The sequence below is a fragment of the Dipteris shenzhenensis genome, chromosome 3 (assembly GCF_047967505.1).
Source record: "Dipteris shenzhenensis isolate YYH24624 ecotype China chromosome 3, Dip_SZ_1.0, whole genome shotgun sequence".
Taxonomy (NCBI): domain Eukaryota; kingdom Viridiplantae; phylum Streptophyta; class Polypodiopsida; order Gleicheniales; family Dipteridaceae; genus Dipteris; species Dipteris shenzhenensis.
Genome location: NC_141598.1, coordinates 43,362,717 through 43,378,621, shown reverse-complemented (window position 1 = coordinate 43,378,621; position 15,905 = coordinate 43,362,717). Strand labels below are relative to the sequence as shown.

Below are 15,905 nucleotides of genomic sequence, written 5' to 3'. Positions count from 1 at the left end.
TGCAATACATCACGTGATCTAGGTCCCTGGTGAAAGGAGAACGAGGGTTGCCTAATGCATCCTGAAAAGGACTAAGCAAGGCATAATATTTCAGCTTGCTGAGCATATTTTCCTTTATCATTTTCTTACCTCTCTCTTCCCTACACTCCTTTCAAAGCCTATTCTGGAGTGGCAGTATATCCTCTTGAAGTAGTGAGAGAAAAGTTGGAGGCTAGGATATGCGCCTTCTCCTATCTTCCCTCATATGCCAAGACGTCTTACTTATTCCAGAAAATTGCAAAAAATGATTCCTCAATTTGTTTAATAACTTTTGCTGTTGTTCATTTCTTTCACCTGCTTTGGTATTGTATAGGACTCTACCGAGGATCGAGGAGGAGAATTTTGAAGCCATCTTTTACTTGCTTGATGACAGTGGTGATTTCCAGGTCCGCTCGTTTTGACTATTGATCTAAATAAAGTACTTTTCTTTTTTTCGCATTCAGCAAGATCCTTCTATATACCCAGAAGTTATGACGTAGTTGCTATAAAAAAAATCATGAAAATATTCCTTTCTTAATCTCAAAATTTTTAGTCTCTTTCTTTTACAATGCTGTTAGGCTCTTTTTTAAAGCTCGCATCAATTTTTTTTTCTCCAACTCTGACAGAGGCTATGGGACATGGGTATGTTGCTTTCAAATATGATACTCCCACCTGATATTGATAGGCTCACACGTAGAATTATGGTGATCCCATAGACATGCACATGAACTAGGGTCGATCGGATATGCACATTCACCTTGTGAGAAAACGAAAGGCAGATTCTAAATGGATCGTGAATTATGTCTTTTGAAATGCAGGACACCTGTTTGTGAATGCTGTACCAGTTTGCCTTAAGCTTGATTATGCCCCATTGATGAGATTAGGCCTCTTAGGCCTAGGTACTATAAGAACATAAGCAAGGACTCCAGCTAGCTATTGAATATCTTGAAATGGAAAGCTCAAGGGGAGTGCTTTTTTAATGATTCAAGGAAGAGAGACAAATCATAAACAGAAAACACTTCAATGTACCTCTGTCTGGCATAGACGAAAGTAGTTTCAGTTTCAGGATAAAAAGAAACTCGGTTTTCAAATCAACCATCAGCAAGTCATTATGTCTTACAACAGAAGTTTTAGGCTGAGAAATCCAGAAACAATGTTCTGCAAAGCCATCATTTTTAAAATATATTTCACACATGATGAGCTTACCTCCAAAATAAAAACGAGTAGACAATTATTGCAAATTTATCTCCTGTATCTGAACCACGCCTATGGGTCATTTTCTTAGAAAGGGCACTTGGTTGATGTGTTTGTCTTCTTTTGTATTTCAGATCAATCAGGATGAGTTTGAAGACCTTTGTGAAGACATATCTTTGAAGTTTCCTAAAATGCCTAAGGTAACCAAAGTTTTTTATCTTCTTAAGCGTGGAACCTTTTTACTTGCTTGAAAAACATCTAGGATCTTGTAAATTTTCAATGATGTATCTTTCTTAACTCACAAATTGAGGACAGACATGGGAGATTGCGAACACATGTTTAAGCATGTTTGGACATTGATTGTTCTGGAAATAGTGCACACCTATTTGAAATTTCTGAGCTCTTTCATTTGGAGTCTATGTATAGACCTGGCATTGATACAAAATAGTTGCAGTCATAGCCTTCCGTAAAGTGTCTAGACCAATGTAGTGCCTCTTTTGATTCACCTTATTGTTTCAAAAGTTAGACTTAGCTGTATCATCTATTCTACTCTCATGTGCTTGAATATACTAATCTTTAATGTGATGTTATGTTATATGTAGCCATCTTGGCTCAAACGATTTCCAAGTTGTTATGACTCAAATTTCAGCAAGAAGCTCAAGCAGTTTGTAAAGAGCAAGACATTTGAATATCTGGTTTTGGGAATGCTTATACTGAATTTGGTGGCCGTAGTCATCGAAACAACTGTAAGTATTTTTCTGCATATTGTTTTGCAGATGATGATGATGATGTTTCCATTTATCATGATTTCATTATGATTGTGTGACTGAACTTTTATCTGATAGGAATGCCTACGAATTCAGTGAGGTTGATCTGTATACTGCCCTGACCTCCAGACAGGGGTCAAAACACCGATTTAAATGCCCCATAATCCTAATAGGTCCATCCATGAGGATATCCTCATCCATGGATCTGGATAACCAGCTCTCGGAGTGTAACATCAAAGACGAAGGCATCCCATCGGTATCTCACCAGAGACCTATGAACTGAAGTGGGATGTTTCCTCTAAAGGACCCATCCATCTAATGAGATGGTGAGGTATCGCATACCCAGTCCAAGGGTGAGGAAAAAATAGCAGTGTCATTTATAAGCTCAATATCCAAAGTCCTCATCCTCCACACTAAATCGATCCATGAAAAAGAAATCCATATGAAAATCACATATGAGCACTAGTTTGACTCGAACTACTCAATGGCTAGAGGAAATGGCAATGCATGCTGATAATATCCCGGGAAGTACTAACCAGTTCTTGAACCACACGGAGAAGGGGATTCTAGAGGAGTGCAAAGAAGAGCTTTTGTGGTTTGGGAAGGACTGGCCATAACTTTTACATTTTCCTACATTGGCTCACCTCCTAGGATGCTTGGGATACTTTGGACGCTATGGTGTGGTGCCGCCCATCCTCTGATGAGTCTGGCAAGCTCTACGTGAAGGTTATTGGCACCAGTGAGGAATACTGTGTATTGGAAGGGGCATGCGTTACGTGAGGCTGGGCCTCCTCGGGCATCTACTCCATGGTCTCAACGCCATGGACGTCGACCACATGGAGATGCTCGTTATACTAGCATGAGTACCGCGATGGAGTGGTATTGTTGATTTTGAGACGGGGTGTCTTAGTTTACTACATTGCTTCGTTTATCTTGGTGCTCGGTTTGCTCCATACGTAGCTCTCTATCTGCGATATCAAGACTAGCAAAGAAACTTTTGACCCTGCCTACTTGAACTTATGGGCACCGAGAGAAGGGCATCCCTTTCTTTTGTTACACGGTCAGTAATGCCAGGAAATTCCAGCTCAGCTGTAGGGGTTGGAGGCCCACCAGAGCTCTTCATTGGGAGAACTTTCAGATTCTTGCTGACTTGCAGAATTTTTTTTGGCAGAGACTCTGGAAATCGCACCGGAATAGAAAAATCACTCTCTTCTTTTGGCTTTCTATACATGGTGGGATAGCAGTAAACCATTAGAGGTCCAAGTTCGGAGCTGACTCTTCTTGCCCTCGCTGCCTTTCTGCTTTGGAGACAATACAACACTGCCTTTGGGATTGCAGACAGGCGAGAATCATATGGAAGGGGATTGCAAGACTTTTCAGCACTTTTGTTCACCTACCTTTCTCTATGACCTGGGGATCAGTGGCCTGGCTTACTCTTTCAGGGCCCCAGGTATTTTTTGAGAGACTTGATTCCTCTTGGGCTCTTCACATCCGATGACACCTTGTGGAGTCGTGCTCTCTAGAGGATGTTCCGGCCACTCTTTTTAGGGCTGCTCACTCCTCGGTCGACTCTCCATGGGAGATCCTAGCTAGCATTGCAGCATGGCACATTTGGAGAGCCAGATGCACTGAGGCTTTGGAGGGTTCTCAGGTTCACCCTTCTCAGATCTTGGCCAGTACTTGGACAGATACGATACACACTCAGATGGCCATTTGGGTGACCATGTAGGGATCATCTCGAGCAGCCTCCTCCAGGAGAGTTACTTTTCTGAGAGATTGGAGAGACTCTCCCTTCTTTGCTGAGACTTCTGCAGGGTTGAGATGGCATTTTCAGCCTCAGCCTTGGTTTCTTTCTACCTTATTCCTCTGAGGTGTTTTTAATTACATGCTTAGCATGGTGTATTTCCACACAGAATTGCTCTAGTGGGTTTCTTTCTTACTTAATAGAAGTCTCTTTTTTGGGAAAAAAAAAAACTTATGTGCAGTTGGGAGAGCTAGAGCTTCCACTCACACCTTACAATGTTAAAGGAGCATATATCACCGTCAAGGACTGAATGTCTCATTGGGACATTGTGATGCCAGCGGAAGGTTTCATGTGGAGGAAGGAGCGACCATCTACCTAGTCGCCCATATCTCCCTTGCATTACTGACTGTGTATCCTGTGTGTACATTGTGCACTATAGTTTTTATGCATGTACATGTAGCAGTGTGCATGCAATTTATCTATGCGAAGAAAGAAAAAAAGAAAGAGAATGTTTATTAAAGTCTTTGAAAGGTTGATGATCTATGAGAGTGGAAAGACTAGATACAATGAGCTGAATGTGGGTGGGTGGAGCCCCGAGGCCGGCATGTGCACCCAAGACAAGTACAAACAAAAAAACACTAGTACAAAGTATTTGAGCCCATGGAAAGGATGGGAATTCCTATGTATCACTGTGGTGGTTCTCTATATGGTGTCTAAGGAACTAAGTCCACCAGGTAGATGAGAATAGAGAAGAGGATCTTAGCACAGGGAGACTCCAAGTGATGGTCGGTACTGCAGCAGCATGTAAAGCATTGATGTTGGTTAGTCTATGTGGTCTGCTATGGTCTCCTAGCCATGGCTCTCCGTTGTGGACAAGAGCCACTATCACCCTCATTACTTGTGTCCTTGGTCTGGTGAACATGAAGGTAAGATCTCCATTCAAAATTGTGCATCGATGGATCTGTCATGTCTCTCTCTCCAAGTATCGTCTATGTCGTTTCCTTGGGGACTATTGGTCCGTGCTATTCAACTGGAAAAACTCATTGATCATTCGGACCCTTTAATGAATGGCAGCCTTGATCTTGTCTATGTGCCTTGGGCAACTGATCTCTATATTGTGCAGCCTCATGAATGAAGTCACCAAACGTCTCTAATCCAAATAAACCAAGAGGCTAGAGAGGGGTTTAAATCCATCTCCGAAGAGAGAGAGAGAGAGAAAGAAAGAAAGAAAGTTTATTAAAGTCTTCGGAAGACCAATGGGTCTATGAGATTGTGAAAATCCTGATACAACGAGTTGTGGTAGTGGAGCTACTAAACGAGCATCCATACCAATGCAAAATGCAAAATGCAAAAAATGCAAAAATGCAGAATGGCAGTACTAAGTCCTAAGTACGACATAGTCATGTTGATGGTCGACTATATATCAATCTCAGCATCATCATCAATATCATCATCATCCCCAGCAACAGCAAGATATCAGAATGGATGAGGCAGTGGAGGCATGAAGTCGGCAATAGAGTGTTGTCGGCCACTCAGAGGTGCGGTCCTGGCACGTCTCCTGGTCGTAGCTCTGTGTCTAACCAGGGCTACTATGACCCCCGTTGGTTGGGCTTCGACTCTAAACAAGGAGGGGATGTCTCCAACTGTGATCTATGTGTCGACCCTCTGTCTGAGTTGTCGGGTCACGGGCTCCGGGTCACGGTCATGTCGAGGCCTCGTCTTGTTTGGGTCCATGTGATCTAGCTGAAAGAACTCCGTGATAGAGCTCTAAGAGGGATCAACCGAGGAAGAAGTCTTCTCCTTTCTCCGTGCTCGGAGTATCCTCTCGCGGTGTCTAAGTGCCTCATGAATGAAACCTACCAAACACCGCTGATCTGGGTAGGAGAGGAAACGGGCTAAAATCCCATAACTATCCTTGAAGAGGCAGTGGAAACGTCCTCAGATCTCATAGTACACAGGACACCTGAAGATGAAATGCTTCTCTGTCTCAACCTCCTGTATGTCATACAGTGTGCATATGCGCCGCTTCCTGGGTAGTGGCTCTGCTCTGCCACTCTCGATGTGAAGTCTGTGTGAAGAGACCCGGAACTGCCCAAGAGAGATCTTCAGCGAGTGGGGTAGGTGAATTTGTGTGTATCCTGGTGGGTCAATGAAACCCTCCGTTGTGATTTTCCCCTGTAGTCTCTCAAATCTCTTCCACTCCGTCGCTGAAATATCACTCCTCCAAAAAGGTGATGCGTACATGGCAGTCGGTCTCACTAGCGTGTCAAAGAGCCATCCCTTCGTCGGGGGGTCCTGGAAGTGTGCCTGGAAGCATCGCCTCTCTAGTCGGGCTAGAGCACCCCGTCCTTGTGTGAGTCATGCCGTACCCACATGGATCATCGTGAAACCTAGTCCAGTGAACACTATCCGCAAATATGTGTAGGACTGCACTATCTCCACAGGCTCGACACAGTATGTGAAACTATGGTGACGGGACACTGCTCGCGAGGTGTTGAAGATCATAATCTTGTCTTGCCAAGGTTAACTGTCAAGTCTCTCTCCCTGCAGAACATCTCCAGAGCCTGTAGATGTTTCTGCAGCCCCTCTGCTGAGGATGATATGAGGACTATGCCATTGGCATACATCAGTATTTGCACCATCAGGTCAGCGAGGAGTGAAACCTCTCCGCCTAGTCGATCGACAAATGAAGTGATCTCGTCGATCCGAAAAGCGTTGGTATAGGGGGCAGCCTTGCTTTACTCCGATGGTGCTCTCAATCTAGTCCGATAAGCCTCATGGGGCGCGCATCCTCCCTCTAACAGACTCATATAGACTCATGACCCCGCAAATCATGATATCTAGAAGCTATAGCTCTTGTAACCTCTTGATCAGGCGAGAGCGTGGGACAGTGTCAAATGCCTTACGAAAATCTACGAAGCAAGTGTAGACTTTCTGATGCCTCGACTTTGCCTCGTCAATAATATCCTTCAGGGTGAAAATGTGATCCAGGGTGGAGTGCTATCTCCGAAATCATGCCTGCCCAAGTGCATGCTATCCGTGACCCTCTGTGTGGCTGTTGATCTCCCTCTCTAGTACCGGCCCATATATCTTAGCCAAAGTGTGGCCAATCATAAGAGTACGGTAGTTCCCAGTGTCCATGGGATCACCTGCCTTGTGTATCGGTACTATGGTGGTGGTGCTCCAGGTAGGTGGGAAGCCATGGCATACGGCATGGTTGAACAGTTGTGCTAATATCGGGGTCGGATGCACAAATGCTCAGTGCGTAACTCCTCATGATCTAGTGTTGGTCAGTTATGAAGCCAGAGAAGGGCAGCTCGTACATTCTGCGAAGTAAACAAATGACATGTGGTGGGTCTGGGCATAGAGGACATATCAAGTGGTGCCTGACCTGGGACATTATATAGAGAGCAAGCATATGTGTGCTAGACTGCGGGATTTGTGATGGGAATGGTTGACTTTCCTTCTGATAAGAGTCCCCATCCTGTAGTAGGATCTCCTCCGTGAAAGGAAGTGATCACCTCATCCATCTTGTGCATGAGGAAGCTTCTTACGCTGTATCACTCGGTGTGAGATCCATTGTGCCTCTGGTGAAGTCAAATGTCCCAGTGCTATCTCATGTGTAAGGTGGGCTCTCATCTCTCTGCACTCATCATCAAACCAGGGATTTTGGGGCATCCTCCCATTTGGAACACGCGCAGATCGTGTCGTGGGAAAGGATCTGGTGGCAACATCCTGTATCACCGATATAAGAGTGTCCGATGCATGTGCGAATACTAATAGTATTGTAGAAAAACGGCTTGGATAATATCAGTTTAAGACTAAGAGCCTTTGGGCTTAGATTTGAAATCGCGAATCACAGCCTATCCATCCCAGTAGATTGCCCATTTACCTTCCTTGTGTGCTTCCTTCACTTTTGTGAGTTCGATGGGTCCTTGTTTGAGCTGGGTTGGAGTGAGCTCCTCAAATATCCAAATTCTTGTATCCTTAAGCTTGCATGTTTGTCTCATAAACTCGACTCTTGGTGCCCTCTCATTGAAGTGTGCCTGCGCTTGTGTTCCTTTTTGAGTAACAGCGCTTATGTCGTCTTCATCCCAATCAATTTGTGATATTTCTTTCTTGAGGCAGAATATCCTATCTTCTATAAGACCCTCCTCCCCATCTCCAATGCATCCATCTTGCAACCCCCCGATACGCAGTATCATCTTATTTTGTATTCTGCTTGCTGCTCTTTAACCTCCATGTATAAATCAGCTTTATTGACTTTGTTATTGACATTTGCAGTCATCTCCTACTTGATAGAACTTACTTGAGTTGTGATCCTTTCCTTCACCGTGGATACCAGTTGAGGTGTTGGTGGCGATGAAGCGCATTTGTGCAACACTTCTTGAATAATTTCCCGCTTGCCTTTCCCTTCCATATCATTGTTTTTCCTTTCTAGAGCTACAATTCTAAGCTTGAGCTCACGTAGTCCCTATTGTAAATAATAGATGTGCTCTTGCGGGTCTGTCATGCTTATAAGCTTTCTTGCTGCAGATATGTCTTTCCATACGGAGAGGGCGTCTTTGAGAAGTAGGGAGGGGAGATGAAGCTGCAATATCAGAATATGAGGGCTTACTTGGGGTCGAAGCGAAGGTCTTCATCTTGGGGAACTCCATGTTGCTGGCCTGTGTAAGCTGAGAAGCCCCTTTGCTGACCCCAGGTTGGGCCAAGGGTTCATCCTAGCTTGGAGTTGTCCTCCCCCCCCCTAGGGTTTGCTGATGAACTATGTAATCCCAGAGGCTAGGGTTATGGTGGCAAGGTTGGCTAGGGTTGATGGCAGCCGGCTGGTTAGGGTTGGCAAGGGCTGGCGTTGGTGACGACGACGACGGCCTTGCCGGTGGCGGTGGGGTCGAAGGGAAGGTTTTCATCTTGGGGAACTCCATGTTGCTGGTTGTGTAATCTGAGAAGCTCCTTTGCTGATATTAGCCCCCAGGTTGGGCCAGGGGTTCATCCCATCCTGGAGTTGTCCTCCCCCTAGGGTTTGCTGCTAGACTATGTAATCCCGACGGCTGGGGTTATGGTGGCAAGGTTGGCTAGGGCTGGTGGCGGTAGCTGGTTAGGGTTGGCGAGGGCTGGCACTGGCGAGGATGACGACAGCCCTGTTGGCGGCGGATGGTTAGGGCTGGCTACTGCTGCTGCTGGTTTCAACGACGAAGATGACGTGCTCGACCACAATTGACCACGAGAGAGAGAGAGAGAGAGAGAGAGGAGAGAGAGAGAGAGAGAGGAGAGAGAGAGAGAGAGAGAGAGAGAGAGAGGGAGGGAGTTTATTAGGAGTCTTTGCAAGACATACATACTTGGGGGTTCTTTTCTCTCGCTTGATTTCACGATGTGATCAGGGATGTAGGCTCGACTGAGAAGGGCATATGTTGCACTCGCTAGACTTAAGCGGTAGTGCTTTAGCTCTCATTTTTCAGGATCCCCGAACCAAGTCTCTTCTCTTTGACTTCTTGGTCCACCCCCTAGGTATGTATGGCAGCCCTTGTTGGGGGCCCAACCTATGAGAGGCCAATTGGGTATAGCGGAGAGGCTTCAGGTTCTCTTGTTGTCACACGGATGATTCACAATAATTCGTCAGTCCCAGACTAGAAAATTATGGCAAGTTTGGAGCATACAGCTTGATGCAACATTCCAGGTTATCATGTACCTCTACCAAGTTAGAGAGTATGGCTCTTCTACCTTGGCCCAAAGTAGGCTACCATGGCTGGCCCTATCCTCATCCATGAATTTGGTAGCCTAAGGTGATCTGAGATATTGGTATGCATGCACATGCACATGGTTTCGGAGTGTGGGCTTCACATGCAGATTACCTTCCTTTCAGTATAGCATTGAGGCCCCCTCCGTCTTGCTCACATATAATGAGGTCAACCACATTATTCTGGAGGACCTCTTACAGTTACAAACATTCGCAAACTTGGTTCACACCCAATGAGCTTCCGGTGAAGTGCAAATTCTAAAGAACCTTTGCTTGCGGACCTTAGAGGACGGCTTCATTGTTTTGCCAGGATATACGCGGATCCTGTTAGAATTATTATTATAATTCAGGAGTGACCAATGTAATGTAATAAGTAGGTTAGGGGCACTTTTCCCTTCTTTAGAGGTTTTTCCCCCTAACCACAGTTAGTTCACTAACTACGGTTAGTGAAGGATAAGGTTTTGTCACTTAGACAAAACCCATCCCACTTCTTGTATTAGTCACTTCTTCTATTGCAAGCACTACGTTCAGCTCTCTTGCTCTCACACTCTCTCTTTTTGTAACATCAGAGCAGACCCTGATTCCCGGACCTGCACCTTGCTCCTAGCTTCCTTGCCCGCAAGCTCCCTACTCTTCCTGCTCGTCGTCAGCAGCTCGTCGTCCGTACAGTTTTCCATCCGTGCAACGTACGTACTGCAGGCGTCACTTCTTTCGTACTCGTCGGTACGCTGCTATCCGTACAAGTCGTACGGACTATTCCGTACATCTGCCATACACTCGTCCGTACATCTGATGTCCATACCGTCATACATTCCGTACAAATCATGTACCTTCCATACAGTCGCCGTACAAATTTCGTACTTTTGTACAGTCTCGTCCGTACTTGCGTACTCCTTTTGTACAAATCTTCCGTACGTCCGTACAACTTCTGTGGGATCCGTACAGTGCAGAGCGTGTACCTTCCGTACACTTCTGTTGCAGAACCTTCTGTACAAGCTCTATTCTTGCAGGTACTCTAGCAATTTTGTTTTTTGGCAGGCATTGTTTGCAGATAGCCATTTTTGGCTTAGATCTTGCAAAAATTTGGGGCATTCCGTATTTGTGGATAGACATTGCAGTTGGGTTGCAGGTCATCCAAGAAATTGGGGCTTTTGCAGTTACACTGCAATTTTGCAGTGAAATTGGGGGCTTTTGCAGGCAGACTGCAATTTGTGCAACATTTGGGGCTTTCAGACCATTTGCCCTCTTTTGTATGCAATTTCCCACAAGAAATTGGGGCTTTTGCATTTGGGTTGCAGTTTTGCAGGTAAAAGGGCATTTTGGAAGTTTGCAAACAGTTTTTATTTTTTTCAAGAAAGAGACTTCTATTAAGTAAGAGAAAAAACCCGCGAGAGCAAGCTCAAAGCAGAATACATCATGAAATCATGAGGATAAATAAAACCCCCTCAGAGTGAGGTGGAAAACAACCAAGGCTGAGGCTGAAAGTGCCACCTCAACCCTGTAGTAGTCTCAAAGAAGAAAGGAGAATCCTTCCATTCCCTGAACAAAGAAGCCCTCCTAGCTGAGGCTGCACGGGAGTCTTCTTGCATACTCGTCCATACGGCCATCAAAGTATGTACGGTGTCTGTCCAGATACTAGCCAATGTGTGCGAGGGATGAACTTGAGTACCCTCCAAAGCCTCTGTGCATCTGGCTCTCCAGATATGCCAGGATGCTATGCTTGCTAGAATCTCCCAAGAAGTATCCACATAGGCATGTACAGCTGTAAAAGGAAGGTGTGGTACCACATCCAACGAACAGGACTCAATCTGATGACGTCGAACCGTAATGGCCCGAGAGGAGTCAAATCTCTCATAGAATACCTGAGGCCCTATAAGAGAAAGCCAAGCCACTGAGCCCCATGTCATAATGAATGGGGAGTGGGCAAAGTGATTGAAAATCCTGGCTACCCCCATCCAAATCATCCTCGCCTGTCTGCAATCCCATAAGCAATGCTGAATAGTCTCCGAAGCAGAGAGGCAACGAGGGCAAGTAGGGTCAAACCTGGATTTCGAAAGGTTCGCTGCAATCCCAATATGGATAGAGAGCCAAAAGAAGATAGTGATCTTTCTTTTCTTGTGGGATTTCCAGAGTCTCCTCCAGAAGCACCTCTGCAGATCCGCAGTGATATCAAATGTCTCCCAATAAGGAACTCTGGAAGGTCTCCAACCTCTACTACTGAGCTGAAATCTCCTAGCAATATTGACCGTGTAACAAAAGAAGGGGATGCTCTTCTCTCGATGCCCTGCGTCAATCCACTTCCACTCTCCGGGGTCCTACTGCAAATACCTGATGGGAAGTCCCCCATAGAGCCAAAGCCTCCAAGACCCAGTGGAGAGTAGCTGGGGGTCTGGGTCTAGGAACCACTCTTTTTTTTGCCGAAAAAACAGTTCTAATTATATTACTTCGAGAACAAGATACAAGAGGTCAGCTTATAGCTGACGGGCTGCGTTCACAAACCGGACGCAGCCCAAAAGGTAGCATAATAAATCATACTCTCACGGAGGAATATGCTGAGTGTGAATGAACAGCCATCGGGGTGGTGAGTAGTGCCACCGAAGGCCCTGCGTAGTCTGCTCGAAGAAGAGGCTCTGTGAATCCCAAGCCTGGAGGAAGCGTCTCCGCTTCTCCTGACCAGCCCGGGAGTCTCCCTGAATCTGGTCCCACTGGCCTCTGAGGGTATGAATAATCTCACTCCAAATCTCCGCCATGATCTGGGCCGTCGATAAGGAGGTGCCACCGAGGATCTGCGCGCAGTGCGAGGTCCAGATGTGCCATCCTGTAATGCTGCTGATAATCTCCCAGACTGGCTGCCTCTCCCGAACTCCTGTATCAGCCTCTGCTAGGTGCTGTGGGATACCCTCGAGCGGCCCCCACGTCCCCTGTGTGATAAGGAAAGTGGGGTCCTGCTGGCATGCCTCGAACAAGTGATGAAGACCAGGTGCGGTGCTGCACCAACAGAACGCGCCCCAAGTGATCACTCCTAGCTCTGGTGCTGCACGAGTAAGAAGCCCGAAAGTCCACCTCCACACTTCCTGGGCGCGCATGCAGCTCCACAGGCAGTGTTTTGGTGACTCCTCATCCGCATGGCAAATCTGGCAGCAACCGTCCTGGCCTATCTGCCTCAACCAGCTCCCCACTGGAAGACCTTTGTGGGTAAGAAGCCACAGGAAGTATGAGATCTTCCGCGGCCGCCAGCTCTCCCACAAGGCCTTCCAGAAAGCCTGCAAAAAGAACCTGGAAATACCCTGTGCGTACCAGCTAGGACGCTGGGTGGGAGGGCGGCTCTGCATCCTCCCGAGAACTCGCCTGCCCAGAGTCGTGCTGTAAGCGAAGAAGGAAGTCTGCCCCTGTCCTGTCACAATCTCTGGCCACCACCACTCTCCTGGGTCCCACTCAAGCTCTGACAAGGCCCGCCCCTCCCAGAGCCAAAGACGCCAAAGCTGCAACTGGTCCTGCTCGATACTAGGGTCGGTATGCCAGACCTTCCCCAGAAGGCCTACGACCCTAACCCTCTGCCACGGGAGTAGGGGGTCAATGAGCGCATCCTCTCTCCTGAGTCGTCCGTCCCCTGAAACCGCGAAGAAGGCGATAGAGGAGTCATCCAAACGTCCTGCGACCACCAGTGGGATGCCACGGGGGGTGAACTGTCCCAGCCAGTGGGTGTCTCCAGGCATGAGGACCTGAGGCTCAGGTGGAGCCAACCAAGCGGCTGGGATCGCACCGTCGATCTCCGTGCATCTCGCCTGGACTCCGCATGCACCTCCCGCTGCGTCTGCCAGATCGGCCATCTCCAGATGTCTGTACGTGTCCCTCCAAACTCGAAGGGACCGGGCTGGCCCCCTCATCCAGCCGTCCCACCTGATATGTGATCTCTCCCCCAGCTGAAGGCCCTCGGCGTCTCTGACCTGCCCATTCCAGACGAGCGGCTGGCGATCGATCTCCTCCTGACAGCTGGGCTGGGACTGAATGAGACTGAGACGGAGCCGCCTCCAAACCATGAGGAGGCTACGAACGAGTGGGGAGCGGGGCTGAGTGAGCGGGGCGGAAGTGAAGATCCACCTGAAGGACGGTAGCCACTCTCCACCTCGGCGCGGGACACAAGAGCCGACTCCCTGCTGCAGTAACATCTTCCACATCTGCCCCCCTGGGGTCAAACCGCGGATGATAAGCTTGCCTAACAAGGCCTGACTCTGAAGCTCTGGATCAATGACCCCCAGACCCCCCTCCGCCTGCGGAAGAATGACTGTCTGCCAAGCAACCCTGGCTCTGGTATCTCTCTGCCCATCCTCCCCAGACCAAGGATTTCAGGTTGTTTTTTATGATGACAAGTGTGCAGTCAGAGATAGAGAAAATGAATATGCTTTGAGGTTGTCTGGCACTTTGTATCGGGGGGAGAGAGAGAATCGTGCTGCCGAATTATTTTATTTTAGTCAAGTGTGACTATGGGAAAGTATATGAGGAAGTAATTGCAGATTTCAAGGCCCAATTGAAAGCTACATTTGATATGTCAGACTTGGGCTTGTTACATTTCTTTTTGGGGATCCAGTCTATTCAAGAGAAACGTGGCATTGTTATGTCTCAGTCCAAGTATGTTCAAAAGCTCTTGGACAGATTTAACATGCATGATTGCAAGCCTATGTCCACTCCCATGGAGCCGGGGCTGAGGCTTACAATGCATGACGCGGGTGAATCAATGGATGTCACACTTTTTAGTCTGGCTGTTGGATGCCTCATTTATCTCTGCAATACACGACCTGATATTCAGTTTTCAGTTTCTCAGGTGAGCAGGTATATGCACAGCCCAAAGATTATGCATTGGCAGGCTGTAAAATGCATCTTCCGTTACTTGCAAGATACAAATCCTTTTGGCTTGATGTTTCCCAAGGGGGGTGACTTGCAGATGCATGCTTACAGTGACTCAGATTGGGCTGGAGACTATGATACTAGGCAGTCCATGAGTGGGAATTGTTTCTTTCTAGGACATGCTTGCATTTCTTGGTTGAGCAAGAAACAGTCTACAGTGGCTACCTCCTAATGTGAAGCTGAGTATAGGGCAGCTTTCACAGCGACAGTTGAATGTGTTTGGCTGTGTCGTCTATTTGCTGATCTTCATCTTTCATTGGAGGGTCCTTCTCCGATTCTCACTGATAGTCAGAGTGCTATAGCAGTGGCAAAGAATCCTGTGTTCATGCTCGCACGAAGCACATTGAGATTCACTATCACTATGTCAGAGAGAAGTTGCATGCAAGAGAGATCAGTATGATCTATGTGTCAACACATGACAATGTTGAAGACATCTTCACCAAAGCACTTCTATGTGAAAAGTTTGAGGCATTTTGCAGTGCCCTGAACTTATCTCCTTTTGGTGATTGATCATTTCCTTGTACATGACATTGGCACTGCAGGGGGGTGTCAGAATCATTATTATAATTCAGTAGTGACCAATGTAATGTAATAAGTAGGTTAGGGGTACTTTTCCCTCCTTTAGAGGTTTTTCCCCCTAACCACAGTTAGTTCACTAACTACGGTTAGTGAAGGATAAGGTTTTGTCACTTAGACAAAACCCATCCCACTTCTTGTATTAGTCACTTCTTCTATTGCAAGCACTACGTTCAACTCTCTTGCTCTCATACTCTCTCTTTTTGTACCAGATCCGCCTCCCCCATTCTTTGAGGATCATCACACCACCTTCGCATCAATAGTGGGAAGGCTAAGGGCATACCAAGAGAGGGTCACATCTATACTTTGTGTGATCAACAAGAGATTGAGTGAGAGGAGCATTTTGCTTTCAGATGTGTTGTTTACTATGAAATCCGAGGTCCTTATCATTATCTCTTCAAGGATGTTTTTGAACCCCTATCTAGTTTCCTGTCTTACCTAGATATCATAGATACCAGGACACTTTTGTCCATGAGGCCATTCGACACAGGGAGCATTTGCTCAAGACACATATGTGAGATCAAGGAAAACAACCAAACTCAACTCGAAGCACGAACCCTGAGTTTTTCCAGCTAGACAGTAAGGATCCAGTAGATCCTAGTGAGATGGCGGAGCGAAGAACTAGAGCGAGGGACACAACAAGCTCGCCGATTGAGACACAAATCAAGCTCAGGGAACCATGAGTCATGATCGATAGGGTTCACAGTGGTGCTTCTTCGATGCAGGCCCATAGCTAGAAGCCACAGCAGATCTCGCATACCAACTGTCACCAGCGCCCTATTGCACGTTTTATGTCACCATAGCCTCCTACATTGCCGGGCTTGACCCCTCTACCAGCCTCCAAAGGATAATCACAATGATGTCACACCATATCCTTTTATCCTTTCCATGGGCTCAGACACTTCTATGTATTAGTGTTTTTATGATTATGCTATATTCGTCTTAGGTGTGATGCCCGCTTAGA

The 15,905-nt window shown here is 46.9% G+C and overlaps 1 protein-coding gene across 2 annotated transcripts in view; it reads left to right on the top strand.

Annotated features, from left to right (window-relative positions):
* Nucleotides 1-15,905, top strand: part of TPC1 (two-pore channel 1) — a 274,779-nt gene that overhangs the window by 148,614 nt on the left and 110,260 nt on the right. For both annotated transcript variants that reach the window (XM_087372597.1, XM_087372596.1), the window contains exons 12-14: nt 353-425; nt 1,347-1,412; nt 1,815-1,958. In XM_087372597.1, coding sequence (XP_087228723.1) covers nt 353-425; nt 1,347-1,412; nt 1,815-1,958 — 283 coding nt within the window. The remainder of the gene's footprint in view (nt 1-352; nt 426-1,346; nt 1,413-1,814; nt 1,959-15,905) is intronic.